The sequence below is a fragment of the Antedon mediterranea genome, chromosome 3, assembly GCF_964355755.1.
Source record: "Antedon mediterranea chromosome 3, ecAntMedi1.1, whole genome shotgun sequence".
NCBI lineage: Eukaryota > Metazoa > Echinodermata > Crinoidea > Comatulida > Antedonidae > Antedon > Antedon mediterranea.
Genome location: NC_092672.1, coordinates 7,851,844 through 7,874,017, shown reverse-complemented (window position 1 = coordinate 7,874,017; position 22,174 = coordinate 7,851,844). Strand labels below are relative to the sequence as shown.

The following is a 22,174-nucleotide window of genomic DNA, read 5'->3' as shown; positions in this document are numbered from 1 at the left end:
TTAATGATTGACTGATTTTCAGTTTCGCTAAATACGGTGTTAGATCTATATAGATTCTTGTTAAGATGAGGGCGTATACCAATTATTTGATGTCTTGGTTGCGCCGCGTACAATTGAGTGTGCTGTCCCATCATGCCACATCGAGAAAGGAATTTCTATGTCGGATTTTAGCACACTATGCTGCAAGACCAATGGTCAAATGGTAAAGATAGGCGTATAATGCAGGAGGGGAAATAACTAATGGAGTGTTTTATGTTAAAATTTGAGTTGATTGGATTGTAATTAAATGATGTATACCCTAGAAGACTGATTGAGTGAAGGAATTTATCCATTTATGGACCATGACCAATATGCATGGGTAAGCCTATCTTTTAATTCAATACTTGGTGCCATGATTATTGTTTATGGTTTATGTGCTTTAAGCTTTACTTAACGTACCGCCAATCCTATAGCTAAATTAGCAATGTCGGGAGGACTAGCGTACACAAATGTGATGTCGTGTCCATAACTTTGTAGGCATAAAGTAAATTTGTATTTACTTTCCAACTATCTTGCTATTGGTATTTATAAAAAAATAAATACGGTGGTTGTTTAACATGCATACCATAGTGAAATTTATAATGTACTAAAGTTAATTATTTTTAGTGGTATATTTATTAGGATGTCTAAGGTTATTGTATTGTGATTGTAAGAACGGCTGGGTGTTTGTTTATTGGTATTTTTACCAGAAGAGAAATGTATAGGGACGGTGGTTAGCACAGTGAACTGCTGTAACACTAGCATAGCAAAGTATTACATGAAATGATATAATCTGGCCATAGTATAGTAAACCAACATATTACGTCAATCGTACGGTGATATTTATCCTACTTACTCCTACTTACTCCTACTTACTCCTACTTACTCCTACTTACTCCTACTTACTTCTACTTACTCCTACTTACTCCTACTTACTCCTACTTACTCCTACTTACTCCTACTTACTCCTACTTACTCCTACTTACTCCTACTTACTCCTACTTACTCCTACTTACTCCTACTTACTCCTACTTACTCCTACTTACTCCTACTTACTCCTACTTACTCCTACTTATCCTACTTACTCCTACTTACTCCTACTTACTCCTACTTACTCCTACTTACTCCTACTTACTCCTACTTATCCTACTTACTCCTACTTACTCCTACTTACTCCTACTTACTCCTACTTACTCCTACTTACTCCTACTTACTCCTACTTACTCCTACTTACTCCTACTTACTCCTACTTATCCTACTTACTCCTACTTACTCCTACTTACTCCTACTTACTCCTACTTACTCCTACTTACTCCTACTTACTCCTACTTACTCCTACTTACTCCTACTTACTCCTACTTACTCCTACTTACTCCTACTTACTCCTACTTACTCCTACTTACTTCTACTTACTCCTACTTACTCCTACTTACTTCTACTTACTCCTACTTAATCCTACTTACTCCTACTTACTCCTACTTACTCCTACTTACTCCTACTTACTCCTACTTACTTCTACTTACTCCTACTTACTCCTACTTATCCTACTTACTCCTACTTACTCCTACTTACTCCTACTTACTCCTACTTACTCCTACTTACTCCTACTTACTCCTACTTACTCCTACTTACTCCTACTTACTCCTACTTACTCCTACTTATCCTACTTACTCCTACTTACTTCTACTTACTCCTACTTACTCCTACTTACTCCTACTTACTCCTACTTACTCCTACTTACTCCTACTTACTCCTACTTCTACTTACTCCTACTTATCCTACTTACTCCTACTTACTCCTACTTACTCCTACTTACTCCTACTTACTCCTACTTACTTCTACTTACTCCTACTTATCCTACTTACTCCTACTTACTCCTACTTACTCCTACTTACTCCTACTTACTCCTACTTACTTCTACTTACTCCTACTTACTCCTACTTACTCCTACTTACTCCTACTTACTCCTACTTACTCCTACTTACTCCTACTTACTCGTACTTACTCCTACTTACTCCTACTTACTCCTACTTACTCCTACTTACTCCTACTTACTCCTACTTACTCCTACTTACTCCTACTTACTCCTACTTACTCCTACTTACTCCTACTTACTCCTACTTACTCCTACTTACTTCTACTTACTCCTACTTACTTCTACTTACTCCTACTTACTCCTACTTACTCCTACTTACTCCTACTTACTCCTACTTACTCCTACTTACTCCTACTTACTCCTACTTACTCCTACTTACTCCTACTTACTCCTACTTACTCCTACTTACTCCTACTTACTCCTACTTACTCCTACTTACTCCTACTTACTCCTACTTACTCCTACTTACTCCTACTTACTTCTACTTACTCCTACTTACTTCTACTTACTCCTACTTACTCCTACTTACTCCTACTTACTCCTACTTACTCCTACTTACTCCTACTTACTCCTACTTACTTCTACTTACTCCTACTTACTTCTACTTACTCCTACTTACTCCTACTTACTCCTACTTACTCCTACTTACTCCTACTTACTCCTACTTACTCCTACTTACTCCTACTTACTCCTACTTACTCCTACTTACTCCTACTTACTCCTACTTACTCCTACTTACTCCTACTTACTTCTACTTACTTCTACTTACTCCTACTTACTTCTACTTACTTCTACTTACTCCTACTTACTCCTACTTACTCCTACTTATCCTACTTACTTCTACTTACTCCTACTTACTCCTACTTACTCCTACTTATCCTACTTACTCCTACTTACTCCTACTTACTCCTACTTACTCCTACTTATCCTACTTACTCCTACTTACTTCTACTTACTTCTACTTACTCCTACTTACTCCTACTTACTCCTACTTACTCCTACTTACTCCTACTTACTCCTACTTACTCCTACTTACTCCTACTTATCCTACTTACTCCTACTTACTTCTACTTACTCCTACTTACTCCTACTTACTTCTACTTACTCCTACTTATCCTACTTACTCCTACTTACTCCTACTTATCCTACTTACTCCTACTTACTTCTACTTACTCCTACTTATCCTACTTACTCCTACTTACTTCTACTTACTCCTACTTATCCTACTTACTCCTACTTATCCTATTTAGCCTATACAAATAATAGTACTGCATTCAGTACTCCTCAAGTGGGAGGGAGAGTCGCTCTTCCCTGGTGTAAACAACACATTGTTACAGACCTTCATTGACTTTCTATGAAATAACGGATACTATTTAAAATTCTCCTTCTTTTTTCCAAATCAATAGTTTTCAAACAACCATCAAATCTGTTTCTCTTTCACCTTATTCTTTAACCCGTTCTCTTTATTCTTCTAATGCATTTCTTCAAGACGGTCTTTTCCGGTTCAGGCACCTTACCTCTTTATGTTCAAATTTAAACTTATTATTCAAAACTATGCTGAAATCCTCCTTGTTAAAAAAAAATTGTTGGTTACTTTTATTCACTGCGCCTTTGATTATGTTTGTATTATAGTGAGTTATAAATATCTACATATTATTGTTATTATTATTACATTAAGAACATCAATTTGTATTCTTCACAATTGTTGTATTTGTACTACATTTTGTATTCTAGTAATCTAGTTTGTATTGCCGAATGCATTATAATCACACTCGCATGATTGTTGGGGATTTTTTTTATGATGAAGCTGGTGGCAAAATTGAAGATCCAGTTATCCTAATGGGGGAGAAAAACAATAAAATCATAAATCAATTTATTTAATTCAATTTATTTCAAAATCCTTAAAAAAAAAAATAGAGAGGAAAAAATTGTATAAACAATATAATATACAATATATACAATGACAAATACATTTTAGAATGTCCTGATTAAACTTTGAAATAATCAAAGAGTTCGTTATTATAATAAAGGGTTCCTTTTGATTCTAGTTTTTACGATATCAGATACAGTGGCCATTACATTCAATTATTTGTTTATTCACTTTATTATTCAACTCTATGACGATGTTGAGGCATAAGTTGTAAACTATTATGTTGTGTACTTTAGTTGTGTTCTTTTTAATGCTGTTATTGGCTCCAAATGGACAATGGACGTACACTCTTTTAAACTTAAATATTCTTATAGAATATCTGGTTAATACTGTTATGACACAACTTTTAATATTTAACTATACAAATGCATGTATTGATGGTGTATTCATACAGTACTTTTGTTTTAATACTACAGTAGTTTCTATGTATCATCATTTGTATTTATAACAACACTATTATACGTCCAATATGTAATCAAGGCCAACTTGTCCAATGATACCAGAACAATACAAACGTCAACGTCAAACAGAATAAAAGTTATTTCTGTGCAGAACAAACTTTTCCCATAGCATTCTAGTGTCTCATTCATGCACTCATTCAAATGTTGTTTTCCTTATACTGGTTGATTTATCAAAGTTTTGTCAATGCCTCCACTTCTTTAGTCATACCATAACGTGTCATTTGTTCAATGAATTTTTCAATCTTCTCTCCCTCTGCAAGTGTGCCTTTCATTTCCAATTTTAAGATTAACCAAAACGGATCTGTGTCATCGTTGACACTAATGTCCTTAAGTTGGCCTATAATTAGCTTGTTGTCTGTATTCATTTGTTGACCCAACGCTATTAACTTTCTTCGATGGTCTGAGAAGTTTTTGTATGGAACGTCGAAGTTTGGTGATTTCACAATCGCTTCCCGAACTCCCTGAAGTCCGCATAAGTTAGTGGCTTCAACGAGGATATCTATGTCTGTCGGTTTGAGAAGTCCTGAAGCATTAAGTAAACGAATCAGATCATAAGGTGTCTTTGCTTCCTCTAATGTGTGTAGAGCGATGCTGTTATGATGACGTGTAAACTCGCTAAGCAACACTCTCAGCATGTTAATGTTTCCATGTTTCTTCCACCAAAGAGATACATCCGTTAACAGTTCATTGAATTCGTCCTCTGTTAATTCTAATAATATAATAAGACGATTTACCAGTGTTATCTGCCTATGATACAGTATGTATACATTATGTTTCTGTAACGTGCTTAATCATGTTTAAACACCTTCCTAGTACAATTTTCATTTGGAAATTTGTACTGTATTACGAAACTTTCATAATCTTATAGATTAATGTGTTTTATATCATCAAACATTTAAGTTTAACACACAAAAAAACACAAACATACAATCTCCTAACCTGTCATTGATGTTGGTTCGTTTGGTGTACCTGTAGCCTCACCATGTGCCACACCAGTAGCGCCGTGGCCTTCTGTCATAGAAGTAATAATGATAATGTTATCTTAAGATTTGTATGAAGTATGAACAAAATAATACTTTAGTAACGCTGATTCAAATTTCCATATCAAAAGTCAATTATACGGTAAATCAAATGTCTTCGAAAAAAATGTTCATATTTTCTTAAAAATTGTATTTTATTTGATATGAGTTTTAAATTCAGAAGAATTTTAATTTTAACCTTTCAGTGTTAAACCCATGTCTATAACTAATTGGTGCTACAGATCCAGACAATGAAATGAATACCTGTTTCTTCAAACAGTTTACGGTAACGTGTAACATCCATTGCATTGCTTCCACAAGGCAACTTATCTTTGTCAAACTTGCGAACGACGTGCATGTTTAATAATACAACATGCACAAACACGTATTCTAGTAGAGTAAAATCCTAATAGGCCTACTACTAAAGTAGACTAGTACTAGGTATCTAGTGAAATTTTGTGAATAATGGCATGTACTAATATTTAATTAATTCATAACTTTATAATATTATTTAATTAATATTAGACACGTATTTAAAGTAACTAAATAGGCTTGATACTGCAATAATCATTACAAAAGGGCACACACTTTCTGCTTAAATTAATTTAAAAAAAAGTTGATAAGCTCTTGATATAGAATAGAAATGTCAAATATGTCAAATATTTACTCAATGCATCAACTTCATTAAACATCTTCAAATCTTTAAGTTTCTCAATGAATTCATTCATCTTGTCTCCTGTAAGATATCCCATTATATCTAATTGTAGAGTTAAAGAATACGGATCTCTTTCTCTAATGTTGTACAATTGTCCAAGTACTCTCATGTTTTCATTGGTGACTGTGTTACCGAATTGTATCAGTTTTCTTCGGTGATCCGAAATGTTTGTGATTGGAACATCTTCGAATTTGGGTAAATTCCATTCTGGCTTAATCACGCTTTCAACACCACCCCTTCCACATACTTTAAAAACTTCAATAAGTATACGTATATTTGTTCGATGGATCATTCCATTAGCGATAAGCATTCTAATCAGATCAAACGCATTTTTTCGCATTCTGAATAGCTCTAAGTGTTATGCTTCTTCTAAAGATTGTATTAAACTCACGAAACGCCAATTTCATCTTGTTTAAATTCCCATGTTTGTCACACCATAGAGATACCGTCATCAAAAATGTTTGGAAGTCCAATTCTACAACAAAATAAATATATTGATATACTTAAAGATGTATTGTACCCCTGAAAAAATAATTTTGTATAAATTTTTTTGTTGAATATGCCATTTTGTTTTCACATAATAGTTATTCACTTTGACCAAAAATTTAATTAAAAAAAATTATTTACCTGAAAAGACTGTAATTTAAAGCAAAAAAATTGTCAAATTGACTGCCAGCCAACGGGTTTTTGGTTGAATTTATTTTGTCATTTTATAAGTGAAAACATTATTGCTTCGAGGTTTTTTTTTACGGAAGTATTAACTTGGCTAAAACTACAAAATAGCCTATTCAAAGTCCTTCATTTTTCATGTTTTTGGGGGACAATGCATCTTTAATATTTAAAAAAAATTACAATAGTTAATTACCGCGTGTTTATATGTTTTACCCCAGCCAAGGAGGATTATAGATAGCCTCTTGCTATAATATATATGTTATTCTATCGATTGATTTATCTTTATTTATATCAAATTATCAGGAATCGGTTACAGCATATTTTAATACATGTGGCCTAAGTAATGGTTATATTCCGTTTGCGCCATGTTGCATCTTTAGTTTGTGTTATTTTAGTTTTTTTCGTAAAAGATATCTACAGTAACCTACTAAGATATCTTGCATGTAATTGTATTTAAACACAATTTTGCTCTATTCGGTTGATACATAATTAGGCTTATTTGTTATCAATCATCATTCCCCTGCTTAATCCTATTTGTACAAACCACATATCTTGATTTTGACTTTAATAAAATGTCCACTTGGCTGCTTGCAAATAAATTGGCTCTTAACACTAAACAAGGCCATATACATGGCTGCAGCAGTCGTGTGCTCAAGTTAGTGTTTACCGACCAAACCGACCGACCAACCAACCGACCGACATAGTGAGCTCTAGAGTAGCGTTGCACGTGACTAAAAAACTGTTATGGTTATTGGAACGCCTCAAAGACTTTCTTCACTTCGACCAATCAATGTCTCTATTAGCTACTCTCCTATCAAACAGGTTACCCGGCACAATCACTTAGGTGTTATTCTCGACCATCATCTTACTTTCATTCTTCTAGTTGATAAATAATTATGTAACAAATTATAAGTTCTTATATTTTTGTTCTCCCCCGTACTCGTAAATTCATTGATCAAGCTACTTCTATTATAAAGTTCATGTTTTGTCTGATATTTAGATTTTCACGTCGACTAACTGCTAACCTATTTTATACGTCATATATTATGATATGCGCGACGCGACTGGTACGGCAAATTTGGGCACATGTTAAGTGGCATTTTGACGTTCGCTCCCTGACATGAATAGGCTTATCAGTGGACGTTTATAAACATTATTGGAAGTATCTTTAATTAAAAGTGGACATTACTTGGAAGAAAACTAGTTGGGTATGATTAACTTGTTTTGTGCCAACTATAATTTAAAGCTTTGAGTCTACTTTGTCTTTATATTGCATGCACAGGCCGCACAGAAAATATAGTCTTAATTATTGTGAATCTCAAATCCTAACCACATACAACGGTTGCCTGGCTATTGACGGACCGGACAGCATTAAAGCCGCGTCCGCGAACTTGTTGAAAAATGCAACTGGACACTATTCAATGCTGAAAAGTGTCCGCTCTGACACTTTTGAATGCCGGATACTTATCTTACACCGGGCCTAAGCTGGACGTGTACTTCTACCGGCCCAGCGCGGTGAAATAACTCCACGGAGAGCGCGGCATCGGTGACTAAAAAATTATCATTTTTGACAATGTTTTCAAAATGTTTGCTTTATTGCATCTTCATCTATTAGTAGTACTATCCCATAGTCTCTCTGAAAATAAAATTTGGGGAAAAAAGCTTATTTTAGGCTTATAAAATGCATATAAAAGCCGATAAATTTAAGTGTGCTGAATCGTCTACCAGGGCCGAATGATCCCGGGCCGAATCGTCTCATTTAATTTCATTTCATTTATTTATTCGACCAACAAAACATATATACAATGTACAAAGATGAAATTGGTGAGAGACTGCTAAAGTAATATGATTACTGTAACTACAAGAGTCAGCAGTCCCATGATCTTAACTAAAATAAATATATGTTTTTATAAACAAATAAAGTATAAAGCTGAGAGTATACAGGAAAAAAAAAGAACAAACATGATTCAAAAAAATTTAATTAAAAATAAAAAAAAATAAATAAATAAAAAAAAAATAAATGAAAAAAAAAAGAAAAAAGAATTAAAGATAATTATCATGAAGGAAAGAGTCAATAGATGATAAAACATAAGGAAAAGATTCAGTAACAGCTAATTGGCGTAATGAGGAAGGTAACTGAGACCAAAGCTTAGGGAAGCGACCATTCCTAAAAGCACCACCACATCTCTGCTCCTAGTGGTCTTTCATTTTGATTGAGCCTCAACCAGCCTCTTTATTTATTAATATTTATTAGTTATTGGTAGAATTACATAGATTGAATATTGAAGATGAAGGAACCGATATTATGTTTAAAAAAAAATAGTTACCATTCATGTTGTTGAAATTGTTGACTGTCGTTTAATACATGCAGTTTACTGAAATTAATTGTAAAATATATAATATTAATGTAGGCCTACATTAACCTTAAATGTTCAAACATCACTAGAAAAAGTAGCCACATTGGTAGACAAACTCACTTATAACTTATTTTTAAATTTTTGATTTGGACTCATTTAGAGAAACCCAATTTGTGTTTTGTATGTAACATTAGGGTTGAGGGATGGGAAAGCGGATAGGTACAAAGAGGAACAATTTTTAAATATATTCTTTATCCACTCAGTAACGAAATATTTTGTTCATTTTTTATAAGCCTATACATAATATACCTCTAAATACAGTAAAACATGTGCGATTTAATACTTTGTTAAAACTGTTACTGTCATAATCGATTGAAATATTAAAGTACATGTCACGATACACCACTACGACGTTTATATTGTTAGTAATTATTAATTAATACAAACGTTGAGAAGGAACTGTCAGTATAAAGTTTATTTGTATATAATAATGTGTTTATATATCTAACAGTAGAGCCTATCCACAATGTCAGTAATACAGTTTATTATTATCTAACAGGACGAACATTCAAAGTAAGAAATGTTCGATTCAAATGAGGACCAAAAATAGTTAATAGGTATTTACAGTATTGTCAAAGTATTGCAAGTTTATTCTCAAAGGGCCCATATATTTACCTACCGTATATGTTAAACCAAGGGCTCATAAATTTACCGACTTGTGTTAAACCAAACTCTGGCAGACTGAGAGATTTGGATGTTCCATTCATCGCAAATCGATACATTTGTATAATCGTATATTAAATCTATCAAAATAGTATTTTTTTAAGAAAATCGGCCTGTCTTCAACATTATGATGGTGTACTCTAGCTGTTCAACCGGTTTTCAGCTATTAAAAACAATTATCGTAGGAGGAGATAGGAAAATGCGAAGCCTCCTCGCATTTTTGTGGCGGGTATTTTTCAAGATGGACATCCATTAGACAGTGTATACCACGATCGGAAAATACCCTATTCGGGGCAAATCGTTGAACCTAAATTCGTTTTAATCGTCAATAACTAATTATCTAACTTAATTTAATTTAATTAGTAAACAGGGTTACATCAGGTGGTTAATCAGTACCGAAAGTACGAACCAACTTTACGTACCATCGAGTAAAAATTCTAGAAGTAAGGCGCGATTTACCGAATTTTGCCCTTACGTAAATTTATATATAGAAGTAAAGCTTACCGTGGAGGTAAAGGTAGCTTATATCCATACGTGATGTTAACTGCTGTCGAAAATGGCGATTATCGATAATACGCTTGAGTGCCATTGCCAAAACATTTGCAATTTCCAAACTTATATATAATGCTAGTGTCATAAATGTGCCTAAATATGTATTCCCAAAAGTAGAAAAGGTATAATATAGATTTTTGTAGAGTAAAAAAAGAGAAAAAATAAAAGAAAAACCCTTATAAATTCAATATTAGAAGGTGGTCTAAATATGGTACATCTTAGCACAATGGTTAGTTCGTTAAAAAACTTAGTTGGGTTAAGAGATTGTTAAGCCCTGACCCAGGTAAATGGAAATATTTACCAAAACATTATATGTATCCATTTAATTATACTGTCAATACTAGTGAACCCAATTTTGAAAGTCATGTACAACTGAAATGTATGCCTGAATTTTATAAAGAAATGTTAAAAGTGTTAGTGTATTTTAACAATATAAGTATTACATACCCGCAAAATGTAAACGAAAAACAACTATTGTGGGAAAACACTTTTATAAAATGCAGTGGAAAAACATTATATTTTAAAAGTTGGATACAGGCAGGGTATAAAACAATAAAAGATATAATAGTTAATCACAGATTAATGACTCCGACAGAATTGATACCCTCCCTTTCAGAGCAACAAAATGGAATAATTGAATATTTTAAGATTGTAAATGCAATTCCCTCAAATTGGAGGAAAATAATTATAAACAATGAAAAAGAGAGAGACAAACACGAAATACAAACAATATTTTGTAAAAAGTATAAAAATTCATTTTATTATAAACACATTATCAACAATATATCTATTACTCCATTTTGTCAATCGAAATGGGAAACAGAATTTAGAAATGTGAACTTTAAGTGGAATGAAATATGGTTAAAAAAGTATAGCATGAAACATGTAACAAAAGTAGCAAAATTTAATTTTAAACTGCTACATCGGATTCTGGCATGTAAACAACGAATTAAGATATGGAAAATATATCCTGAAGAAATGTGCGAACACTGCCAAAACGAAATTGAGACAGACAAGCACATGCTATTGAAATGTAAAAGTATCCAAAAAGTATGGACAAAATTCAATAACATGATTCTAAAATGCTATACACTTGAAGAAACCGTACATGATTGGCTAGACATTGTTATTGGAACAAAAAGTGAAAATGTCAATAAATTATTATCATTGTTTACTTTTTGTATTTATAAAACAAATTTTATTAAATCATAGAAAAGCATTCAAAAATTAGATCAAAAAAAGTCGTCTGGAACTTGTTCCGATTTGAGCTAAAACATCTTATACAGAATCAATATGCTTGTAACATAAACAAGGTAAAAAAGAAATGGGGTAACGTAAAAAGAAAATTATTAACTTGTATTTCTTTAAATTACATGTATTAATTTTTAATTGTTTCATTATTATTTTAATTTTTACTTATATATATATATTTAAAACATTTTTTTAATGACATTTTATACAATTTCTATATAACTACAATGTGTAATATGAAGAATGAAATAAAAGTGGGTTGGCCCCACGAAAGAGAAAAAAAAACTTGCATTAATATTTGTGAAACGTGTATAATCTACAATATTATAATACATGATAATTTATTTTTAATTATGCTTAAATCAATACTTTGTAAACGTTTAGAACCTACCTACAATATTATTTACATTACTATAAGCTAATGAATAATGGCAGATTAGTAAAAGTATCAAGTTAGCAATAGTGCTTATTAAATGCATATAAGTTATTATTAAAGTATTTAATAACATTAGGCCTACTTGTGTATATAAAATACAATAAAGATAAAACACAGAAATACAATACAAAAAACAACTTCCAGATTATTTAAAAATGATGGCTAGTTGACATTGTTTAAAGTTTTTAAAAATTACTAGTATTTTAATTTACTTGGTATTAATCACTTGATAATAATCTATACAAAATAATAATGTATGAACAATAGAGTAGGCCTACGAAAAATAATATGCATACAATAATCTACTGTACAATATACACCAATAGAGTTACATGCTTGGTTCATTTGTAAGTGTTCAATGCATCGACTTCTTTCGTCGTGTCATTTTCTAGATCTCCTAGCATTTCAATGAATGACTCCTTATTCTTTGGAGTCAGTACATTATGAAGTTCTAGTTCAAATATCAGACTCCACTTATCTGCCTCCTTCTTACAAGGAAGACTAGACAATTTTACAATTTCTTCCAAGTTACTTTGATTTACAATAATTCCGAATTCGATCACGTTTTGGCGATATTTTGTGATTGTATTTATTTCTTTATTAGACGTAGGGTACTGATATTCCGGTATCTTATCCAGGATGACCTCCTCAATAGCCCCTACCCCGCATAAGAACGCAGCCTCGACGATAACATCTATGTTTGATGGACTCAGTTTACCACTACCCCGGAGTAACTTAAACAATTCAAATTCGTCATTATTCTTTTGAATTTCAGTTATTCCGATTTTGTTAAAGTCACATAGTAGTACCTTCAACATATGGACGTTGCCAAACTTTTTCCAACGTTGTGAAACTTTTACGAGCAGACTTGCATATTCACGTTCAGTCAATTCTATATAAAAAGTAAAATATTTATATAATGGTTTCTTTCATAACAATTAACATGTAAAATAAATACAGTAATAATAATAATAATATTAATTGGTAAAGTAGCACAGTTACTAGTGGTTGATGTATTTTGAAATACGTATAGATTAGGTCTGAGAGGAGATGTGTCCCAAGGCCTATAAATTATACTGCTTTACATGCAATGATATATCTCTTGTTTATTATCTGTAGAAATGTGTAGGATCCTACTATGATAATTATAGGCCTATGTAAAGAAATTAATGTTCTGATATAATCCTACTGTAACTTGGTCTTGTAGGCCTACTAGTTGTCCTCTCTTCAAGATTACCAGATATTTCTGTAAAATAGATCAGTTAGCTTTTAAAATGTTATCAGTAAACTATAGTTTAAAAAAAAAGTCATTTCTGATTAAGGAAAGATTTGCTTACCTGATCCTAAAGAACGTGGATTATCCGTTGTGTCCACTGGGGGCGCTGTATCTGGAGGATCCGAAGATGTAGATGGTGGAACTAAACACAAAAGTAAATTTTTTTTTAGATTATTTGTGAATTTTATGAGAAGTATCTTGCCTTTATCATCCACAATAGAGGGAAATGGCGAACAGACAATTGAATTGGATATAAAAACCTAAATTCCCTATGCTTATATACTGTAGTTTTTCAGTGTTTATACAGCTAAGTTAAATTTGCTATATGGTAGATGTTTTTTAGATTTCATATGAGTAAATAAATAAATTCACCCTCTGCCATTTCTAATCGACAGGCAATGCTTTTTATTCTAATGTGTCCAAAAGCTTATTTGAATTGACGAAGCCTACAACAATGAGCCCCACTCAAATTACACTTACCATTTGCCTCCCGGGAGTCATATGATATACGTAGGTTATCACCAAGCTTATTCCAAGACTACTTGTAATTTAAAAGTAAATATAGTATTCTGAAATAGCATATTAAATTATTTAGCTTAATTGTTAAGATAATTTCTACATAAATCTTTAACATACTTGGATTTGTGTTCGAAGAAAGTGGTTCAGGTAGCGGTAGATTAGCTGGTATTCGGTTGTTCTTCTCTGGATTCTGTAACAAAAATGATTTTCTTATGGTATAACAAAAAGTGAGATCTATTATTGTATGATTAGGGTTGACAAAGAATGGGTTTGTTTTCTATAGGCTAAGGGTTAGTAAGGAGTCCTCAATCTTCAGTTCCGTCTGTTGTAATGGGCATAATACAATAAATCGTGTAGAATCGTTTAACTTACCAAAGTTGGGTAGTTCTGTAGTCTTGCAAGCAGTTCCTGAAAATTGGCTTCAAAGCGTTCTACATTTGAAAAGTCAATCCAAATTCGTCCAACAAATATTCCCAAAACCCAGTCGTCAAGTTTATAATCCTTCTCCATCAGTAGTGGAATGCGTTTCTTATTATAATGTCCAATGCAACCACCCTCTAAAATAAAGAAAAAAAAATTAAATATAGCTCACCATCAATTTTATTCTCTGCACCTTGTTTCAAGACATTGCAGTTTTCCAGTGGAAAATGGTCCTAATAATAACGGTGACTCTGCATTTTTTGCATTATTGTCTTTCTTGTTAAATGACATAAAGGAGATTCGAACTCGAAATCGTCTGTTTGATATTATACCTGCCACAAGTCTCTAATGATTGTTTCTCTAATAATTGATTGTTGTCTTTAAGTTATACAATATAGATATATTTTGATGTTTGTTTGTAGTTTCAAAGTCAAGTATGGCACTCGCTAAATAGTGTAGATAGACATAATAATGCTAAAAAAGACACACGCGGCGTTTCATACGTATAATAACTGTAGCTTGTAGACACGAAATGACTTGTGGAATGCTAACAACATAAAAAGACTATTATTTATTTAGAGACTGGGGCTAGCCTATGACACGCCATGTATGCCAAGATGTGTTAGGAATATTAAGATAAATCGCTGTCGATAACCTAGATAAGCTTATATAAAATCAATTAAAACAGACCTACCAGTTTTACAATTAGGGCTGTCTTCGTATTTCTTAGACAAACAGGATATGACAACTGTGGCATGTTTGACAGCATTAGGCATATCACTGTAAATAAAGTCTTTCATTCCATCCTTCTCATCAATATCTATCCACACTCTGTAACCTTCTTGCCATAGACGGTATCTTATATTTCTAACGATTCTAAGGAAGAGAAAATAATTGATTCTTTCTTAAAACTATTGTTCTCTAAACATGACTGATGGATTATACACTAATATCATTTTTAGGCTTACGTAATACGATGACGTTGCAATTCTTGACGGCATTTAGTCACTATTTTGTGAAATACGTCATAATGTTGCCTTCTCTTTTCCTCCAATCATATTTATATATATTTTACCCTGACTGTTCTATAGTCTGTAATTTTATCAATGGTGACTAGATATACAAGAATGAATAAAACACGACGTTTGCGCGTCATCACGCGTATAATACTGAAATCCGGGTGCATGGTTAGTCCTAAATATCTTATTACTTGTTTTATTATTTGTTAAACTTACACTTTGTGAGCCCAATTGTAGCTGAGCATAATGTATCCTCTTTCCTAAAAACAATTCACATTAATTACATTACATAAATTCATGTCAATACATATTATACTGTAAGAGTAATGATATAATAGAATTACGGTATAAGTCTTTATTTATATTATGATAATTTGGTACAGTGAATAATTCCTAGTTTGAACAGTGAAATCGATACAGATATAGTTCATAATTCATAAATTCGTATTCAACGGCAATTGGAGTAAACAAAAAAATATTTAACGAATGCATTGAACAAAGTGCAAACAGGCACATAGCAATGACATAAATAAATTATGTTTTTTATTTTTATATTCAAAGTTTTCGAAATGTGGAGCCGGTGTATAAAGAAACTTTAAATTGACCAGCTATGGTAGTAGTATGGCTTATTTATTGTTTTACTTTGGTGTGTATACGGTACTAAATTTATTCTATTGTTCTCGATACTTTCCTCTCCAATAGATGTTTATAATAAAATAAATTACTTACCGTCATGGTTGATATCTTTACTTAGACAGTTTCTTCAATACTTCAAAATCTGTAAATTAAAATTTATTTAAAACCAAGTTACTTTTAAGCATAACAATCATAGTATCTACTACTTTATGCATGTCAGGTGGACGTCACGTGAATTATATTTCCCGATGACTTTCAAATTGAAAGTTTATTCCTAGACATGATAATAATACAATGTTTACAATGTATAATACCTATCAAAGGAATACATTGTTCGACGTTATTAAATCTCGTTAGTGAAGCTATTCGAAAAGAAAGAACCACAGAAATACAAAATATAGTTTTATATGAATTAAAGCAAGCGAATTTGTAGTCTATCATATTGACAAAATAATCTTCATAAAAAATTGATTACGTGTGTTACGTTTTTGTTTTTAAAGAGAAAAAAATATGACAAATAATAAACAAATGATGACTTCGCTGAGATATACCATTAATGATCTCAAATGTATAGTGATAACTACAGGAAGGAAAAGGTCTACATTAAGATGGCTGTTAATTCTAGATAATATTTCCTAAACATCTGGAAAGGGCTTGGCACGTTAAGTGGATAGAATACGGTAAAATATTTCATAAGGAAAAATATAGGCCTATCACAAAACGTTTAACCAATGCAATGTTATTAAGGCTACACTAATTAAAAAATGCCCGTTTCGCAGACTGCTCAATGGAAATCAACATTAATCAACAGTATAATATATTTTAACGAAGTAAAAAAGTGTGACTATTCACCCTGTTACACAACATCTAACTTACTTAATTGCCGACATCCACCGGTGCCTTTCCCTAAATACTTCGCAACAAATCTGCAGCCCAACCTACGTTACGAATAGGCTATTGTCACATCAACCGTGAAATCCATGAATTCCTTTTATCCTTGCATATTATTCTTCATCCACTTGACCGAATCCATACCCAGTGGAGGAATGTGATAATTATTCTTCGATAAAGATAACTACAGCCTACTTAAACTCGATAGTTGATAACCATTTCAAACAACCATTTGGTACATTATATACGTAAAACTGGAACTGGAAAATGTTTAGGCCAAAAATTAAATTACTGAATACTTACCGAGGAGCCACTTTCCTGCCGCTGTTCCCCATAACACTCCCTCTACTGATCCGAATGGATAATTTTATTTCTCATCATTTGACTGTTGATCCATTTGAATGGAGCGGAAATTACCGATTGTACAAATTTAGTAACCGTGTCGAGATAGATCAATATAATTGCAAACAATGTTTGCCCTATACTTTCCGAGAAGTTTAAATCGTGGAATGAATTATTATAAATATTGAATTATAATTTTTATTTAGACATAGGCCTACTGTGAGCATCGAAGAATTAGTTTAGTTAAAATAATTCCTCCTTATGTTATAATAAAACGAACGTAACAGTGTCAAGCGATATGCAGGCCTTACAGACAAACATCATGTAAGTCTGAAAAATACGAATATCAAAAGGGAAAATCCGGGATGAAAAATTGATCTATAGGATCCGGGCATTAGACCACAGAGAAAGTAAACATATCATCCGCATGGTTATAGTCATAAACTATACGTGCAACATAGCACCTAGAACATGATTTGACCTGTTCATTCTTTGAAAACGATAAAATGGAAGAACCATATTATTGATAATAACAAACATACATTATATTAATAAAAATAATCTAAAAATGTTATGATAATTATTATGTAAAAATAATTGTATTCATAAACTCCTGTTTTCTATTGGCCCATACCATTTTAGATAAGGGAATCAAGTTCAATGATACAACATATTTTGAGGGCGTATAAACCGCTAATCATCGATCGGAAATATGATTACATTTTAGTATTTATGTTATTGTCAGTCATCATGATTAACGATTAATAAACACAAATTACGTTTTGTGGTGTTTACTTTATCTTTTTTCATTGTTTACAGTTTTACATAATGGTTATATGTGTCAACCAGTTTACATAAAACAACAAAATATAAACAAACATAACTAAATAAATAAGAATAGAAAAGCCACTTTATTACTGTACGTCCTAAGAATCTACATTCACACTTATTCCGTTTCACAGAACGTTCACCGTTCAATTCTGTATATTATATGTTCTGTGTATACACCATCTTCCGTGTGAATTTAGCTTAAAACAATATTATCACTATTACAAAAAACGTGTGCACTTTAAAAGGACTCGGTGCATTTTCTCAAGAGAGTAGGAGTTACACCGGTGAACTGGTCCATTTAATCCCATGTCGTTCATGGTAGCCGGTGACGTGGCTGTCGTGGGTCCGTAAAGGTCCTAATCCGAATTATTCAGTTATTATTATTATTCAAGAAAATGCAAGCAATGTAAACAAACAAAAATTTACATCTATAAATTGTTTTACACAACATGTTGATAAGCAAATAGTTTAGAATGGAAATGTAATTATTCACCGTTCTCCCTGTATGTATGATGTATATACCCCATATAACACAAATCAGTTGTTTCCCAGATTAGCACGTTTTAGACTTATAATGGGGATACAAATTCTTCATTTAGTAATAATAATACCCCTTTCATTCACACCACCAAAGCAAAACACTCCGGAGTTGTTTTGATGTGAAAGGTAAAATCAAGCAACTCCGGAGTTTAAAACTGCGGGGTTGAACAGCTGAACATTCTCCGGAGAGTGAACTGCGGGGACACCCCAGTGTTTTGGTGTGAATGAAAGGTTTTTAGGTCAAAAGGTCATGCTCACACAATCACTCACTGCTTTAGTATTATTTTAAAATACTTTAAATATTTGTAAAAAATATATAGCGGGTCTAGAAAATAAAAAGAAGTATAATAAAACATTATATGACTTCTGAGACTTCTGAAAATAATTATTAAATTAAAAATATTATCAATTAAAATGATTCTAATGATGGTCGCTATGTAAACAAAAAAAAATAGAGGGCGACATTTACAATTGTATTTTACTAGAGGGTGAGCTCGCTTCGCTCGCTCCCCCTCTAGGAAGTGTAGACGATGGTTCTCGGAATGATAAAAATGTTCTCCTTGTACGTTTTCTGTCGGTTACCATTATTGAAAATGCTTGACATTCGTAAAACTAAACTACTCTGTTTCACAGTGTTTTAGATGATTAATAGTGGAGTGGAGCTGTGGCTTGGTGGTTATGATGCTTGGCTACCAATCTAAGGGTCCTGGGTTCAAGTCCTGTCATATGTCAGGGTTTGACAATTTACAACTCCACTCCCAAAGACTTAATAATAAGTCTTTGTTTATGTAGAGCATCTTGTGTATATGTTTGTCATGTGAAATTATTAAATAGTTTATCCATCCTGTAATTGGCGGGTTTCTCGCTGTTGGATGAGTATGAAATAAAATAAAATAAAATAAAATAACATTTTAAAGTATATTGTTTATTGTTTTGTAGGGCCCTTTGGGGAGGCGGAATTCAGTTGAGGGAGGTGCTTATTCGAGGGATTTGTTAATTTTTTTAGTTTTAATAATATGGTAACATTTACAATCAAATGAAATCCTCTAATAGATATGAAAAGTAGTAAAAAAGAATAACAAATGCTTGGTAAATTGTAGATAACAGTGCGATGAATTCTACTACAAATAGTATAATGATTATTATTCAAAGTGATGTTTTATTGGAGAGGCGTTTATTCAAATAAATACTATCCTAATAATAATTATTATTAATACATTATTTAATTTAAACATCTTTTGAAACTAACTGCCGTGACAGAGTGGGCCCAAGAAAGAAGACATTGCGGCTTGCAACATGGGCAGACATCTCGGTCCTAACGGGAAACAGATAGCCTACAGTTATTCCTGTCAGCTTACTCAATCAACTATCGGGATTTCACTCGATTTTAAACAAAATGTCTTATCATCAAATCTCCCTATGTAATTTTATAATACTATTTCCCACAATATATTCCGATTCTTTATGGCGTATATTTAAGTTGATCTTTATTAATTTGCAGTATAATTTTTATTTTTTAACTACTGTACCTTCACACACGCGCTGTCCGTTCCTAAAATAAACAAAAAACTGCTACTATCGGTTTTTTTCTTCCTTCTTCCAAAGGGACACTGTATTGATTGATGGAAAGTGCCTGTTTCCAGTTACCTTTAGGGTCAAATCTATTATTTTAACTGCTACCTTGTGTGTATAAAAGAGAGAAAATAGTTGAAACCAGGTTGTTGCAAGATGAACCCGGAAATTACTTTGACCCGGGAAGAATTGAAATTGAGTTGAAAATATAAATTGTGTTAAAAAACTCATTATAATATCTTCCTAAGATAGAAAATATGGAAAAATAGCGTCGATGTGAAAATTAAATTAATGTTATCAAATTTACGTTTCGCGGTACATCTGGGATATTTTTACCGCTGTTTTTGCATTGTGCTCGCCTATGTCAGAATTAACCATAATTTATATATAGATACTATTGTTGGATTCTAAATTAACAGACCGAAACTTACACTGTATCGATTTTCAGCAGGGTCATTATTTAATTCCTGACCACATACAATGCTCTGAAAATATATTTGTGAGAGAAGATTCTTTGCGTGAGCCTTAATGTGAATAAATTAAAAGTAATGCCTTGGCAAACATAGCATTAAAGCTGAAATAATGTGGGTCCAGTATTATACAGATATTGACTGTTTAGAGGTTAAATATAAGGTTTGACATCCCCGAGGGCCGGGAATGATATTAAGTTCGAGGGAATATATATTTCCCGAAGCGCCAGCTGAGGGAAATATATATTCCCCGAGAACTTAATATCATTCCCGAGGGGATGTCAAATCTTATATTTAACCGATATAAAAGGCAATATCTGTTATATTATATAGCCAAGAACAAGTCTGCTGGTGGGTTGGGTGAAGCTAGGCTAGGCCTCCTAATACTACTATTTGTATTGTATTTAAACAAGCCTGCCTAGACACCTTACCTTGCGAAGAATAATATACAGATAATTACTAATTAATGATTCCTTGGCAATAAAATATTCACTAGCCTAGGTCGTTTAAATAATAACAGAAGAATTTCCATCAATAAGCCTACATTATTATTATTATCATAGGCCGAATAAATAATAATTCGTCTTCTTCCTTTGAGCCGAATCAACGGATGTTCAGTGCGTCGCGCGCGTACCGGTTACTACTGTGAGTATTAACCAATCACAAACTGTGTTTCATCAAATTTAGGGTGGACTAATAACAAATGAGGGCGCTATGTATGCATAGTTTAAATAGTTTAGTTGATTAATTTCTTCAAGCAAGTTCCGTGGCGCAGCGCATGAAGCGTTGTCTTGTGAGTGACAATTCCATCGTGAGTTCAAGATCCAGTAGATGACTTTTGTTGGACGCGAGTGTTGCCACACGAAAATTACACAGTTAATATCATCGAACTCGAGGATATATACGATTTACGATCCGCGCAGCGGTAGTCATGTGATGCAGTTTCAACCAATCACGTTCACGTATTTACATAGGCTATGTAATATCAATTTAAAGATGAAAGAAACTATTTTTGCTAGAAGTTTCATTACGGCCTCAGACAGCGTCGTACGACGAGGCTCGAAGACACGTCTTGATTCGTCAGTGCTGTCGATATAGCGTCGGGCGTAGTTTTAGGTCGTCGGGAAAAATTTAAACATGTTTAATTTTCTCTCGACCAGACGAGTCGTCGGGCCCCGTTGAACGACGCTGTCTGAGCTGGCCTTTACGGAAACTAAATGAAATGTCAATAGTTATCAGTAACATCTTCGTCCATCTTTATCGTTATCACACGCTTCATCATATCTGTATGTTATCGATCGTCCGTATGTCCGTGGTCTGTTTATTCGTTTATTTATTTATTCGGTTTTTTTTCGATTATGTTCAGGGTTTTATTATTTAGATTTTGGTGATGATTGAGATATATTAAAACAAATTATAAAGGGATATTTATGTTTTTATAATTTTAGTAGTACTGCAGTATACTGTACTGCAGTGATTTTGTTTAAGATATAGGAATACAGTCCAGATACATACATTTAAATAATAAAAAGGTATAGGAAAAGAAGTAAGACGTTTCAATTTTGAGCATGAGGTAATCCCACAATGTAATACGTAACATTTTATATTTAATTGAATACAATACACATTCAACAATTTTTTAGCCTAA

At 32.7% G+C, this 22,174-nt stretch overlaps 2 protein-coding genes across 3 annotated transcripts; both read right to left on the bottom strand.

The window, feature by feature from the left end:
* Positions 1-3,935: 3,935 nt before the first annotated feature.
* On the bottom strand, positions 3,936-6,359 carry LOC140043978 (uncharacterized). Its single transcript, XM_072088463.1, has 3 exons — positions 5,972-6,359; positions 5,225-5,296; positions 3,936-4,994 (listed from the first exon to the last, which is right to left on the bottom strand). Exons 1-3 carry the CDS (start codon positions 6,357-6,359, stop codon positions 4,456-4,458), a joined length of 999 nt encoding a protein of 332 aa, XP_071944564.1. The 3' UTR covers positions 3,936-4,455.
* A 4,763-nt stretch (positions 6,360-11,122) lies between these two features.
* LOC140043506 (uncharacterized) lies at positions 11,123-17,467 on the bottom strand. Of its 2 annotated transcripts, none has more exons than XM_072088029.1 (9): positions 17,075-17,467; positions 15,974-16,022; positions 15,461-15,504; positions 14,920-15,101; positions 14,178-14,362; positions 13,923-13,995; positions 13,348-13,428; positions 13,200-13,256; positions 11,123-12,902 (listed from the first exon to the last, which is right to left on the bottom strand). In XM_072088029.1, the coding sequence occupies exons 2-9, from the start codon at positions 15,977-15,979 to the stop codon at positions 12,352-12,354; spliced, it is 1,179 nt and encodes a 392-aa protein (XP_071944130.1). In that variant the 5' UTR covers positions 15,980-16,022; positions 17,075-17,467; the 3' UTR covers positions 11,123-12,351. The 2 variants fall into 2 exon arrangements, with proteins under 2 accessions (XP_071944130.1, XP_071944131.1); XM_072088030.1 differs by lacking the exon at positions 17,075-17,467 and adding an exon at positions 16,757-17,047.
* Positions 17,468-22,174: the final 4,707 nt, after the last annotated feature.

Coding starts and splice junctions, on each gene's coding strand:
- LOC140043506 (XM_072088029.1), bottom strand. Junction 15,102..15,460: donor TACAATTGGGCTCACAAAGT/GTAAGTTTAACA, acceptor TCTCTTCCTTAG/AATCGTTAGAAATATAAGAT. Junction 13,996..14,177: donor TACAGAACTACCCAACTTTG/GTAAGTTAAACG, acceptor TTTTTGTTACAG/AATCCAGAGAAGAACAACCG.
- LOC140043978 (XM_072088463.1), bottom strand. CDS start 6,359: ATGCGAAAAAATGCGTTTGATCTGATTAGAATGCTTATCGCTAATGGA. Junction 5,297..5,971: donor TAATGAAGTTGATGCATTGA/GTAAATATTTGA, acceptor CTTCTATGACAG/AAGGCCACGGCGCTACTGGT. Junction 4,995..5,224: donor CGAACCAACATCAATGACAG/GTTAGGAGATTG, acceptor TTATATTATTAG/AATTAACAGAGGACGAATTC.